The sequence below is a fragment of the Prionailurus viverrinus genome, chromosome D1 (assembly GCF_022837055.1).
Source record: "Prionailurus viverrinus isolate Anna chromosome D1, UM_Priviv_1.0, whole genome shotgun sequence".
In the NCBI taxonomy this organism is placed as follows: Eukaryota; Metazoa; Chordata; class Mammalia; order Carnivora; family Felidae; genus Prionailurus; species Prionailurus viverrinus.
In genome coordinates, this window is record NC_062570.1 from 55,107,349 (window position 1) to 55,122,014 (window position 14,666).

The 14,666-nt window shown below is 40.0% G+C and overlaps 1 protein-coding gene across 4 annotated transcripts in view; it reads left to right on the plus strand.

The window, feature by feature from the left end:
• The window catches only part of GDPD4 (glycerophosphodiester phosphodiesterase domain containing 4), a 184,080-nt gene that overhangs the window by 8,163 nt on the left and 161,251 nt on the right, over nt 1–14,666 (plus strand). For all 4 annotated transcript variants that reach the window (XM_047878460.1, XM_047878458.1, XM_047878461.1 and 1 more), the window contains exon 2: nt 10,360–10,562. In XM_047878460.1, coding sequence (XP_047734416.1) covers nt 10,374–10,562 — 189 coding nt within the window. In that variant the 5' untranslated portion in view covers nt 10,360–10,373. The remainder of the gene's footprint in view (nt 1–10,359; nt 10,563–14,666) is intronic.

Genomic DNA, 14,666 nt, shown 5'->3' on the forward strand with positions numbered 1-14,666 from the left:
CCAACACTATGTTAAACAACAGTGGTGAGAGTGGACATCCCTGTCATGTTCCTGATCTCAGGGGGAAAGCTCTAAGTTTTTCCTCATTGATTATGATATTAACTGTGGGCTTTTCATAAATGGTTTTTATGATGTTTAAGTATGTTCCTTCTATCCTGACTTTCTCGAGGGTTTATATTAAGAAAGGATGCTGTATTTTGTCAAATGCCTTTTCTGCATCTATTGAAAGGATCATATGGTTCTTATCCTTTTTTCTATTAATGAGGTATCATGTCGATTGATTTGCGAATATTGAACCAGCCCTATAGCCCAGGAATGAATCCCACAAGGTCGTGGTGAATAATTCTTTTTATATTCTGTTGAATTCCATTTGCTAGTATCTTGTTGAGAATTTTTGCATCCACATTCATCAGGGATATTGGCCTGTAGTTCTCTTTTTTTAACTAGGTCTCTGTCTGGTTTAGGAATAAAAGTAATGCTGGCTTCATAGAATGAGTCTGGAAGTTTTCCTTCCCTTTCTGTTTTTTGGAACAGCTTGAGAAGGATAGGTATTATCTCTGCTTTAAATGTCTGGTAGAATTCCCCTCGGAAACCATTTGTCCCAGGACTCTTACTTGTTGGAAGATTTTTGATAACTAATTCAATTTCTTCACTAGTTATGGGTTTGTTCAAATTTTCTGTTTCTTCCCATTTGAGTTTTGGAAGTATGTGGGAGTTGAGGAATTTGTCCATTTCTTCCAGGTTGTCCAGTTTTTTGGCCTATAATTTTTCATAGTATTCCCTGATAATTACTTGTATTTCTGAGGGATTGGTTGTAATAATTCCATTTTCATTCATAATTTTATTTATTTGGGTCATCTCCCTTTTCTTTTTGAGACGCCTGGCTAGAGGTTTATCAATTTTGTTTATTTTTTCAAAAAAACAACTCTTGGTTTCATTGATCTGCTCTACAGTTTTTTTAGGTTCTATATTTATTTCTGTTCTGATTTTTATTATTTCTCTTCTTACGCTGGGTTTGGGGTGCTTTGCTGTTATGTTTCTATTTCCTTTAAGTGTGATATTAGATTTTGTGTTTGGGATTTTTCATGTTTCTTGAGATAGGCCTGGATTGCAATGTATTTTCCTCTCAGGACTGCCTTCGCTGCATCCCAACGCATTTGGATTGTTGTATTTTCATTTTCATTTGTTTCCATATATTTTTAAATTTCTTCTCTAATTGCCTGGTTGGCCCATTCATTCTTTAGTAGGGTGTTCTTTAACCTCCATGCTTTTGGAGGTTTTCCAGACTTTTTCCTGTGGTTGATTTCAAGCTTCATAGCATTGTGGTCTGAAAGCATGCATGGTATGATCTCAATTCTTGTATACTTATGAAGGGCTGTTTTGTGAGGCAGTATGTGATCTTGGAGAATGTTCCATGTGCACTTGAGAAGAAAGTATATTCTGTTGCTTTGGGATGCAGAATTATAAATATATCTATCAAGTCCATCTGATCCAATGTATCATTCAGGGCCCTTGTTTCTTTATTGATCCTGTGTCTAGATGATCTATCCATTGTTGTAAGTGGGGTACTAAAGTCCCCTGCAATTAACACATTCTTATCAATAAGGTTGCTTATGTTTGTGATTGTTTTATATATTTGGGGGCTCCCGTATTCAGCACATAAACATTTATAATTGTTAGCTCTTCCTGATGGATAGACCCTGTAATTATTATATAATGTCCTTCTTCATCTCTTGTTACAGCCTTTAATTTAAAGTCTAGTTTGTCTGAGGGGCGCCTGGGTGGCTCAGTCGGTTAAGTGGCCGACTTTGGCTCAGGTCATGATCTCGCAGTCAGTGAGTTCAAGCCCTGCATCGGGCTCTGTGCTGACAGCTCAGAGCCTGGAGCCTGTTTCAGATTCTGTGTCTCCCTCTCTCTGACCCTCCTCTGTTCATGCTCTGTCTCTCTCTGTCTCAAAATAAATAAACGTTAAAAAAAAAAATAAAGTCTAGTTTGTCTGATATAAGTATGGCTACTCCAGCTCTCTTTTGATTTCCATTAGTATGGTAGATAGTTCTCCACCCCTTCACTTTCAATCTGAAGGTGTCTCAGGTCTAAAATGAGTCTCTTGTAGATGGAAAATAGATGAGTCTTGTTTTTTTTTTGTTTGTTTGTTTGTTTTTTTATCCATTCTGATACCCTGTGTCTTTTGATTGGAGCATTTAGTTCATTTACATTCAGTGTTACTATTGAAGGATATGGGTTTAGAGTCATTGTGATGTCTGTAGGTTTCATGCTTATAGTGATGTCTCTGGTACTTTGTGGTCCTTGCAACATTTCACTCACAGAATCGCCCTTAGGATCTCTTGTAGGGCTGGTTTAGTGGTGATGAATTCCTTCAGTTTTTGTTTGTTTGGGAAGACCTTTATCTCTCCTATTCTGAATGACAGATGTGCTGGATAAAGGATTCTTGGCTGCATATTTTTTCTGTTCATCACATTGAAGATTTCCTGCCATACCTTTTTGGCCTGCCAAGTTTCAGTAGATAGATCTGCCACTAGTCTTATGGGTCTCCCTTTATAAGTTAGGGCCTATTTATCCCTAGCTGCCTTCAGAATTTTCTCTTTATCCTTGTATTTTGTCAGTTTCACTATGATATGTTATGCAGAAGATTGATTCAAGTTATGTCTGAAGGGAGTTCTCTGTGCCTCTTGGATATCAATGCCTTTTTCCTTCCCCAAGTCAGGGAAGTTCTTGGCTATGATTTGTTCAAGTACACCTTCAGTCCCTTTCTCTCTCTCTTCTTCTTCTGGAATTCCTATGATACGAATATTGTTCCATTTGATTGCATCACTTAGTTCTCTAAGTCTCCCCTCATACTTCTGGATTTTTTTATCTCTCTTTTTCTCAGCTTCTTCTTTTTCCATAATTTTATCTTCTAACTCACCTATTCTCTCCTCTGCCTCTTCAATACAAGCTGTGGTTGCCTCCATTTTATTTTGCACCTCATTTATAGCATTATTTTTATCTCCTCACGACTATTTCTTAGTCCCTTGATCTCTGTAGCAATAGATTCTCTGCTGTTCTCTATACTTTTTTTCCAGCCCAGTGATTAATTTTATGACTATTATTCTAAATTCTTCTTCCGTTATATTGCTTAGTTTTTGATCAATTCGTTAGCTGTCGCTACTTCCTGGAGTTTCTTTTGAGGAGAATTCTTCTGTTTCGTCATTTTGGATAGTCCCTGGAGTGGCACGGAACTACAGGGCACTTCCCCTGTGCTGTCTGGAATAACTTGTGTTGGTGGGCAGGGACGCAGTCAGACCTGATGTCTGCCCCCAGCCAACGGCTGGGGCCACAGTCAGACTGGTGTTTACCTTACCTTCCCCTCTCCCAGGGGCAGGACTCACTGTGGAGTGGTGTGGCCCCTGTCTGGGCTACTTGCACACTGCCAGGCTTGTGGTGCTGCTTTGATGGGATCTGGCATATTAGCCGGGGTGGATCTGTAAGGTGCACAGGGGCAGGAGGGGCAGGCTCAGCTCGCTTTGCTGTAGTGGCCCCCTGTGGGAGGGGCCCTGCAGCACTGGGATGGAGGCAGACCCATGGAGCGTTGGATGTTTGTGCAGTGCAAGCAAGTTTGGTGACGGGAACTGGTTCCCTTGGGATTTCGGCTTTTGTGGGGTGGGAGAGGGAGAGGGAGATGGCGCTTGCCAGTGCCTTTGTTCCCTGCCCAGCTGAGCTCTGTCTTCCGGGGCTCAACACCTCTCCCTCTCCGTGTCCCTTCACCCTCCTGCTCTCTGAACAGAGCTGTTGACTTTTAACATTCCAGATGTTAAGTCCCGCTGGCTGTCAGAACTTATGGAGTCCGGCCCCTCCGCTTTTGCAAGCCAGACTCGGGGGCTCTGCCTTGGTAGGCAGGCTGCCCCTCTACTTCCCGGCTCCCTCCCGCCAGTCCGTGTAGCGCGCACCACCTCTTTGGCTTCCTACCTTCTTCCGTGGGCCTCTTATCTACGCTTGGCTCCAGAGAGACCATTCTGCTAGTCTTCTGGCGGTTTTCTGGGTTATTTAGGCTGATGTGGGTGGAATCTAAGTGATCAGCGGGACGAGGTGAGCCCAGTGTCCTCCTATGGAGCCATCTTCACTCCTGAAAAACATAGTATTTTTAATTTCGACCTGACTAGATTTTAGTTCTTTTATCTCTGCAGAAATGGATTCTCTGGTGTTTTCTATGTTTTTTTCCAACCCAGCTTGTATTCTTATAACCATGGTTTTAAATTCTAGTTCAGACATCTTACTTATATAGTTGATTAAATCCCTGTCCATCAGTTCTATTGCCTTTTCTTTCTTTTGGGGTAAGTTTCTCTATGTTGTCATTTTTGTCCAGAGAAGAGAAGAGCAAAGAAGGAATATAAAAACCAACCAACAAGCAAAATAACGAACAAAAAACAAAGAAACAATAACAATAAAAACACAGAAAGACTAGATCCAGGGTGTGTTTTGGTCTGCTTGTTAAAAGACTCCAGATCCAAAATTCAAATCAAATAAAACAAAACCAATAAAATAAAAAATAAAGGAATATGTATATAAATTAAAAATAATAGTAAAAAGTAAAAAAAAGGAATTAAAAATAAGAAAATAAAATAAAAAATAAATAAAGAATAAAAGTAAAAGGGAAGTTAGATCCTGTTTCCCCTGGAGCTGAAGCTTTGTAGCACTATGACCTGCAGACTTGGTGCAAGGGAGTTGTTTGTGCTGGTTTTCTGGGGAGAGGCCTGTGGTGCTAATGCTCAGGTTGACTTGTTTCAGTAGAAATTTGCCTCTAGGGTACAGGGATTGGGATTTGGTTTAAGTGGCTCCGTCCTCCTCTAGGGTGCACTGTTTGGTCCCTGAAGGCTTTCAGCTCTAAAGGGTGGAATGAATATGGTGGAGCCCGGCTCTATAGTCCTGGACCTGAAAGTTCACCCCCCACCCCAACTCCAGGGAAACCTCACAGAAGAGCAATTAATTACCCCTCTTATATCCACAGTTTCTTTCAGACTGCATTTACCCAGCTTTTGTCCAGGCTTTTTAATCTCAGGTGCATGACTGAGTTTCAAAAGTCCAAATTTTCCTCTGTTCCTCTGGGGGAGGGTCTTACCACGCTTTTGCTTGCTGTGGGAAAAAAGCAGTGGAACTACTGCTCAGCTGTTCAGGGTTTATGTCAAAACAGAACAGAAAACTGGCACCTCTGCTTGTAGCCCTCAGCCAGAGTGAGTCCCCTCTCTTATGCCTGGAAACAGCACAGCATGTTGGTATGACCTGTCTTTCTTGTAACCCATGGGATCCTCAGACCACGCTGTCACTCCTGGGATTCTAACCCACTTCACTACTTGAGCACTTCTAAGCCAGGTACTTCCCCCATGGTAGAGGACTGCTAAAAGTTCAGATTTTGGGCTCCATTGCTTATACTACTTTGTGGTAGCCTCCTTAAGCTGGATTCCTCTCTGCAGCTGGACCTAGAGCAATGTCTCCCCTGGTAAACTCTCTGCATCTCCTACCTTCCAAATAGTGGTCCCTTTTCTACATGTAGTCTTGCAGTTTTTGTTCATTCAGACCTCTGATTGATTTCTTTGATGTTCAGAATGATTTGATAACTATCTAGCTGTGTTCAAGGGATGAGACAAGCTTAGGCTCTCCCTACTCCTCCTCCATCTTAACTCCAAACTCATGTAGTTTCATCACAGTTTCATCATCAACCAGTTCAGACTTTTTTCTTATTTGCATTGTGATTGTTTTCTTTTGACCCATGGGTTTTTACAAATATAGTGTTTAATTCCCTAATGTGGATTTTTCTACTTTTCTTTTGCTTATTGATTTCTGGCTGAATTGCACTATAGTCAGAAAATATACTCTTAAGATTTCAGTTCTTAGAAGCTTATTAAAAACAGTTGTGTGGTTCAATATATGACTTTCAATAAATGTTTCATTTCACATTGAAAATAATGTACATTCTGCAGTCATTGAGTATAGTGTTCTATAAACATTAAGATTAGTTTGTTAATCAAGTTGTTAAAATCTTCATATCCTTATAAACTTCTTTGTCTGCTTATTATATTTTTTATTGAGAGAAGTATGCTAAATTTCCCACCATGATTGTGGATTTCTCCATTTCTCTTTTAGAGACCATGTGATTGGGTGCCTATAAATTGAAAATTATTTTTCAAGTCATTTTTCTTCATTATGAAATGTCCTTCTTTGTCTCTAGTAATGCTTTTGCCTCAAGGTCTTTTGATCTGCTGGTAACTAGTGAGGTAGATTGTATTATTTGGCTCCACTTGTTACCCTTCCTTTAGTTACACCCTTTGTGTTCATACTCTTTGCCTTGTAACTTTACAGTACCCTCATCCTATGAGTTGACCTACTCTCTTTCTGACTTTGACTTGAGGACATCCTTTGAAGCAGAGGCTTGAAATGGGCTTGCATGTTAGGACTTACTTTCTTGGACAGCTTCCACCACCATGAGAATATACTCAGGCCAACCTGGTTGAGTGACACATGGAGGGGAGCCAAGTTACCCCAGTCATACTTGGTGAGGCCATTCTAGATCAGCAGAACACATAGCTGATCAGCTTAGATGTGTGAGCAGTAAATACTTATTGTTACATGTGACTGGGGTTTTGTCTTTGGTTGGTACATGGCAATATCCTGGTAAGGGGACATTGATATATATACAAGGTATATATTTTTCCATTCTTTTATCTTCTGTATCAATAAAGTAAACTCTTATAAGGAACATATGATTGGGCTCTGTTATTTTAATCCAGTTAGCAATCTTTTTAAATTCTTATTTATTTATTTTGAGAGAGAAGGAGAGAGTATACATACATGAATTGGGTAGGGGCAGAGAGAGGAGAGAGAGAATCCCAAGCAGGTTCCATGCTCAGCACAGAGCCTGATGCAGGGCTCGATCCCATGACCATAAGATCACGACCTGAGTTGAAATCAAGTTGGACGACCAACCAACTGAGCCACCCAGGTGCCCCTGGTTAGACAATTTTTAATGTCTTCTTTTAATTGGAGCATTTAGTCTGTTTACCTGTGTAGGAATTACTGGTATATTTAAGTTTAAATTTGGCATTTACTACTTGCTTTCTATTTGTTCTCCTGTTCTCTGTTCCTTTTTCACCTTTTTCTTGCTTTCTTTTTGATTGATCCATATTTATGATTTCAATTTATCTTCTTTGTTAACTTATTATATACATACACCTTTTCCCAGAGGTTACTTTGTGATGTATGGAATAGTATGAGAATTGAATAACACTACACTTTAATTTCCCTTCTCCTGGCCTTTGAACCATTGTTGTCGTACATTTTATTTCTATAATTGTTACAAGCTGCAGTGTTAATCATTATTGTTTTTGCCTCAATTATCTTCTGAAGTAATTTTGTAAATAAGAAAAATATTATTTTATATCACCCATATATTTAGTATTTCCGGTGCACCTCATTTCTTTATGTAAATGTGCATTTTCACCTGGTACCTTTTTCCTTTATACTGTATGGCTTTAACATTTTTTGTAGTATACGTCAGCTGGTGATTCATTCTTCTAGTTCCAGTTTTGAATATCTGAAAAGGTATTTATTTCCCTTTCGTTTTTTTAAGACTGTTTATGCTAAGTGCTGAATTCTAGCTTAACATGCTTTGTTTGGTTAGGTGTTGCTCCACTGTCTTCTGGCCTATACTGTTTGCAACAAGAAATTATTTTTGTTGAAAAAATGTCAAAAAGTCATTCTTATCTTTGTTCCTCTACATGTAATATGTTTTTTTCCTCTGGCTAATTGAGAGATTTTTCTCTTTAGTAGTGTTTTTTGTTTTTTTTTTTTTTAATTTTTTTTCAACGTTTATTTATTTTTGGGACAAAGAGAGACAGAGCATGAACGGGGGAGGGGCAGAGAGAGAGGGAGACACAGAATCGGAAACAGGCTCCAGGCTCTGAGCCATCAGCCCAGAGCCTGACGCGGGGCTCGAGCTCACAGACCGCGAGATCGTGACCTGGCCGAAGTCGGACGCTTAACCGACTGCGCCACCCAGGCGCCCCTCTTTAGTAGTGTTTTTAAACATCTTGATTATGCTGTGTCTTGTGGTTTGCTGTATGTGCCTTCTCCTTGAGGTTTGTTGTGCTTCTTGGGTCTATAGGTTTATAGTTTTTATCAAATTTGGAAATTTCTGCCATTAATTCTTCAGCTGTTGTGTTTATCCCTTGCTTTCTCTTTTCCTTTTTTTCAGGGACTCCAGGCACATTTATATCAGACTGCTTATAGTTGTTCTGCAGCTCACAGTTGATCTCTTCATTTAAAAGAAATTCTCAAGTTCTCTAACCTTTTCTTTTGGAGTGTCTAATCTGCTGTTAATCCTTGCAGTATATTTTCATCCTAGATATTAGATCTTTCATCCCTAGAAGTTCACGTTACGTCTTTTAAAAATATCTTACATGCTTGTTTTCCTCTACTGTCTTGAATGTATTAAATACAGTTGTAAAAATGTTTGTTGTCCTTCCCTACTAATTCTATCATCTAAGACCTTTCTGAGTTGTTGCTTGGCTCTTTTTTTCCCTCCATATGGGTACATTCTCTTACTTTTTCATATTCCTGGTAAATTTTGATTGAATTGTGGGCATTAAGAATTTTGTTGGCTACTTCTTGTATTTGGTTTTTTAAATTCTGATCTTTGTTTCACACCATAGCCAAGTTACTTGGAAACATTTTGATTCTTTTGAAGCTCACCTCTAAGCTTTGTTTAGTCAGGCCATAGTAGCCATTAATAAAATAAGGCCTAATTGTTTCCCGCTATTGAGGCAGTACCCTTCCAAGTATGCTTCATAGTGCCTTGTGTATTAGAAGGTTTTCTCCTCTGGTGGAAACGTCAACTATTCCCAGCCTTTTGTGAGTTATAAAGATTGTGTAACCACCTCCTTTTGTGAGGTTCTGTCCCTTGCTTCGGGTAATTTCTTCATAAGCAGGTACTGATTAGTATTCAGTTGGAGAATCAGAGAAAAACATGGAGGGGGATCTTTTACCTCACCAGACTTCCATTTCTGCCCACTCAGTTCAGGGATACTGCCAGGATCCACCTACATTCTCACGCCCACTGCTTCATCCTGGAAACTAGCCAGATTGTAAAGGGGGCATTTACGATACTCACTTCCTTTGTTTCTTCTCTCTCAAGGATTGCTGTCCTTCACTGCCTGTTGTCAACTGTGAGAAGACTGTTCTTTCATATTTACCCCAGTTTTTTTGGTACTTAAGGTGGAAGGGTTACTCAGTCCATTCAGACTATGCACTCTGAACTATAACGCTCTTAACTACAACATTGCTTTTCACAGAAAAACACAGTGGAGCACTACAGAAAGTTTTCAGGGACAGAGACAATAGTCTCTAGGATCAGGAGACAGTAGTCTCCTGGGATTGGGCCCTTTAAGACTTGGTTTTTTATTTTTAAATACTTTTATTTTCCCCCTAATTCCACACATTCTCTTAAAGTCTATAACCCTATCACAGTAGGGTGAGAAAATTCAGTAGAGACAACAAGACATCCCTCAATATCTTTCTTCTTTCCTCTTTTCTTTTCTTTTCTTTTCTTTTCTTTTTTCTTTTCTTTCGAAACCCCCTGAAATGTCATGTTCAACTTCTGTAAGTGTCCTTAAAATAAGGGGGAGCATCCTTCTTCGTTCTTCTTCCTTTCTCCTAGTTGATAGATGTAGCTTGAGCAACCATTTTGGACCCTGAGAAGGAAGCCCTGTGCTGTAGTGGAATAGCAGGTTGGAAGATGTAAGGGTTCCTAATAACATTGTGAAGCCAAATACCACATAACAGTTGAAGCATTTTTGTTGGCCAAAGAAAAAATAAACTTGTCTTATTTCAGCTATTCCTATTTTGATATTCCATCATTTAAATTGAGGCTATCCCTGACTAATTCCATAGGGGAGAGGAGGGGCAGGCAGCTGTATATCTGAGTCACTTAGTGGTCGATTAAATTTTTCACATACCTCACCCATGCCTCTTAAGTTCTCAAGTTATTTCAAAAGCATATTACAGTTGACAAAACACATTTGTGTATGTTACCTAATTTGATGCTTTTAGCATTTATTAGTTGTCTAGGACAGAGATTACGGTCCCATTTTAGAGATGAGAAAACTAAACTTCGAATGGTACATGACTGCATTAAATACTCAACAAATTAGTGGGAAAGGTAGGGTGAAGCTCTACTCATCTGTACCAACTCCAGTACATTATCCTAGATTATAAACTTTTAAAATTTATCTATTTTTGATGTAATTTTCTATAGAACAGTGAGGTAGGAAACATTTGAAAATCCTAATTGTGTTTTATTTGTCATTGCAGAAGAAGGGTGAACCATGCTTAAAAAGGCCAACAGGATTGAGCCTGGGAGCCAGCAGGAAAGAAGTCTGAAAAAGCATAATCCATGGATCATATGCACCTGCAGCCGACAATGCTATATCACCTTAATTACTGGTTGCTACACCTGCGAGTGGCAGATCAAGCAGGAGAAAAAATCTAGACCTGGACCCTGCTGCTGCTCTTGGGTACAGAGAGATGGGAAGGAGCTGGGCCATACTTTCTCAGATGTAGGGAACATGGGCTGGTCCCTGGCCCCATGAGTGCTCATTAGATTCTCCAGGACTGGGCATAATAGGGCTCTAGTTCTTTGACGAAAAGCCTGCCACAATTCTGGAGCCAAAGTTAACCCTACAGAAACGTATGCTTGTTTTCTTCCTCTTTCACTTTTGTTCTTTACTTCTCCTTTTTCTTACAACCTCTTTTATATCATTCATTTGTTTTTGCTTTTATCCATTTAGCGAGCTTTAAGAAAAAATGAAGTTTAGATACAATTAGATGTTTTTGACTAGGAATTACAGGAATGCCTAAATCTTTAATTCTTTCTTCATTGCGAGTTTCCCAAAGGAGCTATGCTTAATGGGGGAGGGGAGAACAGCAAGTGGGAAACAAGGTAGTCCTTTATTATTGGTCAGGCTAATGCCTGATTTTCCCTAATGAAAAACTTCAGTAAGGCTGAATGGTGGCATGTGGCCTAGCCTTATTGAGGGCCTATTTATTTATTTATTTATTTATTTTATTTGAGAGAGAGAGAGAGAGAGAGAGCGCATGTGAATAGGGGAGAGGGGCAGAGGAGGAGAGAGAGAGAGAGGGAGAGGGAGAGGGAGAGAGAGAGAGAGAGAGAATCTTAAGCAGGCTCCACACTCAGCATGGAGCCCGATGCAGGGCTTGATCCCATGACCCTGGATCATTACCTGAGCCCAAATCAAGAGCTGGATGCTTAACTGAATGAGCCACCCAGGTGCTCTGAGGACCTCTTTCTTTAAACTCTAAGCTGTCTGCTAGCACTCTTTGGTGGGCTCTTTGATATAAGAGACAAAATGATGAGCACGCTGAAGTGATAAGAGGAGGGCCATATCATGTGCCTTCATGCACTTGTAGACATGGCCCACCTAGGGTCTGAGATTGTGAACAGTTAGATTACTAATTTCTTATGCCTAATATATAGGGAGCACATATTAGGAAAGGGGTAGAAACGGGAGGCTTGCCTAGATTAGAAGTGTTCTTCTGTCTCCTCTATCTTTCCTTCCCAGATATTATACTAGCTTATAGCTTCTAAGCACTAATTTATATACTAGTGACTGGGAATAACAGAAATACCTTAGATACGGTTCCTGCTGTCAAGTAATTCATGGTCTATTGGCAGAAAAGACAAGCATACATGCAGTCTCAAAATACTGAGAGTATCAGGGTGCCTGGGTGGCTCAGTCGGTTATGGCACAGTTAAGTGTCCCGACTTTGGCTCAGGTTATGATCTCACATCTCGTGGGTTCAAGCCCCATGTTGGGCTCTGTGCTGACAGCTCAGAACCTGAAGCCTGCTTCGGATTGTGTGTCTCCCTCTCTCTCTGCCCCTCCCCCGCTCGTTCTCATTCTCTCTGTCTCAAAAATAAACATTAAAAAAATTAAAAAATACTGAGTATCATGTATGTGTGTATGCATACATGCTTCCATGTCCCAAGGAAAGGGCTGAAAAGTTTATATAGAAGGTGAAACTTTATTTAGAAGGAGATTAAGAATTGGGTAAGTAAGGATTAGGGAATGGCAGAAGAAATGGTATTGGAGGAGTCAAGGGGCATTGGTATACGGTTTATTTTAGGTGGAACAGAGGATACAAATGGAGAAATGATGGGAAACAAAGCTGGAGAGGGAGATGGGACAGATGTTGTGTGGTTTGAAGAATTTGACCTCTGCCATGTAGGGGATAAAGAATCCCTAATGATTTTAAGCTAATGTTGCCTGATCTATGTTTTGGAACAATTATTTGATCATGTGGAGAATGCATCGGAAAGTACAAAATAGGGAGGGAGACATCTTTGCCTTCAAAGAGAAAGCAATAGCAGTATTTAAGGTAAGAGATGTTGGTGGTCTGGATTAGAGTAGTGATGATAAAATGGAGAAGAGAAAATTGATTCAACAGATATTTATTACTTAGGGATGAGGTAGTAAGTTATATGAGAGTTACTGTGTAGTAAAAGAAAGAGAAAGGGAAGCTTCAGGGGAAGGGTGACATTTGAGGCAGTGTGGTATAATAGAAAAATCTCTGGACTAGAGCCTGGGAGAAGGTTTGGGTACTATTTCCAACTCTGCCCTTGGGCTGGTTATGGGAGATCTCTGAGCCTCCTTACTGCTATGGAATTGAACTAGATAATTCCTAGCATCCCTATATAATTCTCAAGGCTCCATTCTGCTCAGAGGAAGGAGTAGAGCATATAGCATAAGAACTAAAATCTTGGGGCTTCTGGGTAGCTCAGCCAGTTAAGCATCTGACTTTGGCTCCGGTCATGATCTCACGGTTCATGGATTCAAGCCCAGCATCATGCTCTGTGCTGACAGCTCAGAGCCTGGAGCCTGCTTTGGATTCTGTGTCTCCCTCTCTCTCTGTCCCTCCCCTGCTCGCACTCTATCTCTCTGTCCTTCAAAAATAAATAAACATTTTTAAAAAATTAAAAGAACAATGAAAAAAAACCCTAAAATCTTTTGTTTTGGGAAAAGACTACCTGTCTTCACCACTGACTATCTCCAAATTAGAGCTTTACCACTGTGTTACCTTCGGCAAGTTACTTGACATCTGGTGCTTTAGATTCCTCATTAGAATATTGGAGATGGTAATAACAGTACCCACCAATGGGATTTGTTGTGGGGATGGAAGAGGTAATATGTGGGAAACACTTAGAATTGTGCTTGGCACAAAATTAGCACTCAATAAATGTTAGCTATTTTATTACTTTCCTTGGAGCCATGGACTTGTGGAACTGATCTTTCACATACAGAAATATTGGTACAAGGGATTGTGGGTAAAGAGAATGAGGTGGTCAGACATCAAGGGATAGAGAAGCACAGTGGTGTGTTTAGGGAAAAACAAATTTCCAGTGTTGATTAGGGACATGTAAAACAATGGTAAGCAGGGTTGGAAAGGAATATTTTGACCAGATTATGAAACATCTTTGTGTCAAGCTGAAGTGTTTGAACTTTCTCTTGTAAACTATGGGGAGCCTTTGAAAATGATTGAGCAAGAGTGGCAACAGTGAGAATCTATTATAAGGAAATGGATTTATTCAATAAAAACAAGTTTGTGGAACACTTACTATGTGCTACAGTGAATAAGACAACTAAGGCCTCAGCCCTCCTGCAGCTTACAATCTAGGGGGATGAGTTAGTTAATAGACAATAAATGAAGAAAGATGATTTCAGGTGGTGATAAGAGCTTTGAAGATAATAAATAGGAAAATGTGTTAGAACCTGGGATGGGAGAATGTTTAGAGAAGACCTCTTTGAAAATGTGTCATGTGAGCTATGTCCTGAATAGAGAGGGAGAGTTAGCCACGTATACATCTGGGGGCAAAAGTTTTCCAGGCAAAAGGGCCAGAAGGTATGAAGCTCTTGAGGTGGAAACAAATTTGGTCATGTTCTGGAGACAAAAAGAAAGCCACTGTAGCTGGAGTTCAGAAATAGAGTGTACAGAATGGGATGAGGTCAGGGTGGACAAGGGATAAGGTCAGGGGTGGACAGGATCCTCCATGGAGGATCTCATGGGCCACGTCAGGCAGTTTGCTCTGGCGCATTTTGAGCAGGGGAATGACATTATCTGATACATGTTTTTAAAGGTCCATACAAGGTTTAGTAGAGAATGAATATAAGACCTGAGGCAAAGATCCTGTACTCTTCATCCTCCTAAACTTAGAAAGTGTACGTTGATAGCTGTAATATCTCTCATCTTTTTAGAATATCGTTTCTACATTTTCCATTTAATTTCTTTATTTTTACTTTTCACAATAATACCATAATATAGACAGGGCAGAGATTAATTTGTCCAGATTAAAGATTACAGATTAAAGGCAAAATTTCTTACTCACATGATACATAAATGTTAAGATTATAACTCAGATAGCAACCCAAACCTAATATTCCTAGGAGGTGCTTGGCAACCTCTGGTATGGCTGGTTTGTGATGTGACTTTCACTGTAGGGGTTGCCTTCAAAGCTGTTTGAACACCTCCTCCGTAAGGATATCCTCCATCCTGGCTTTAGGCTCAGAGATCTAGGCAGTGACCCTGCCACTTTTTGGGTGTGT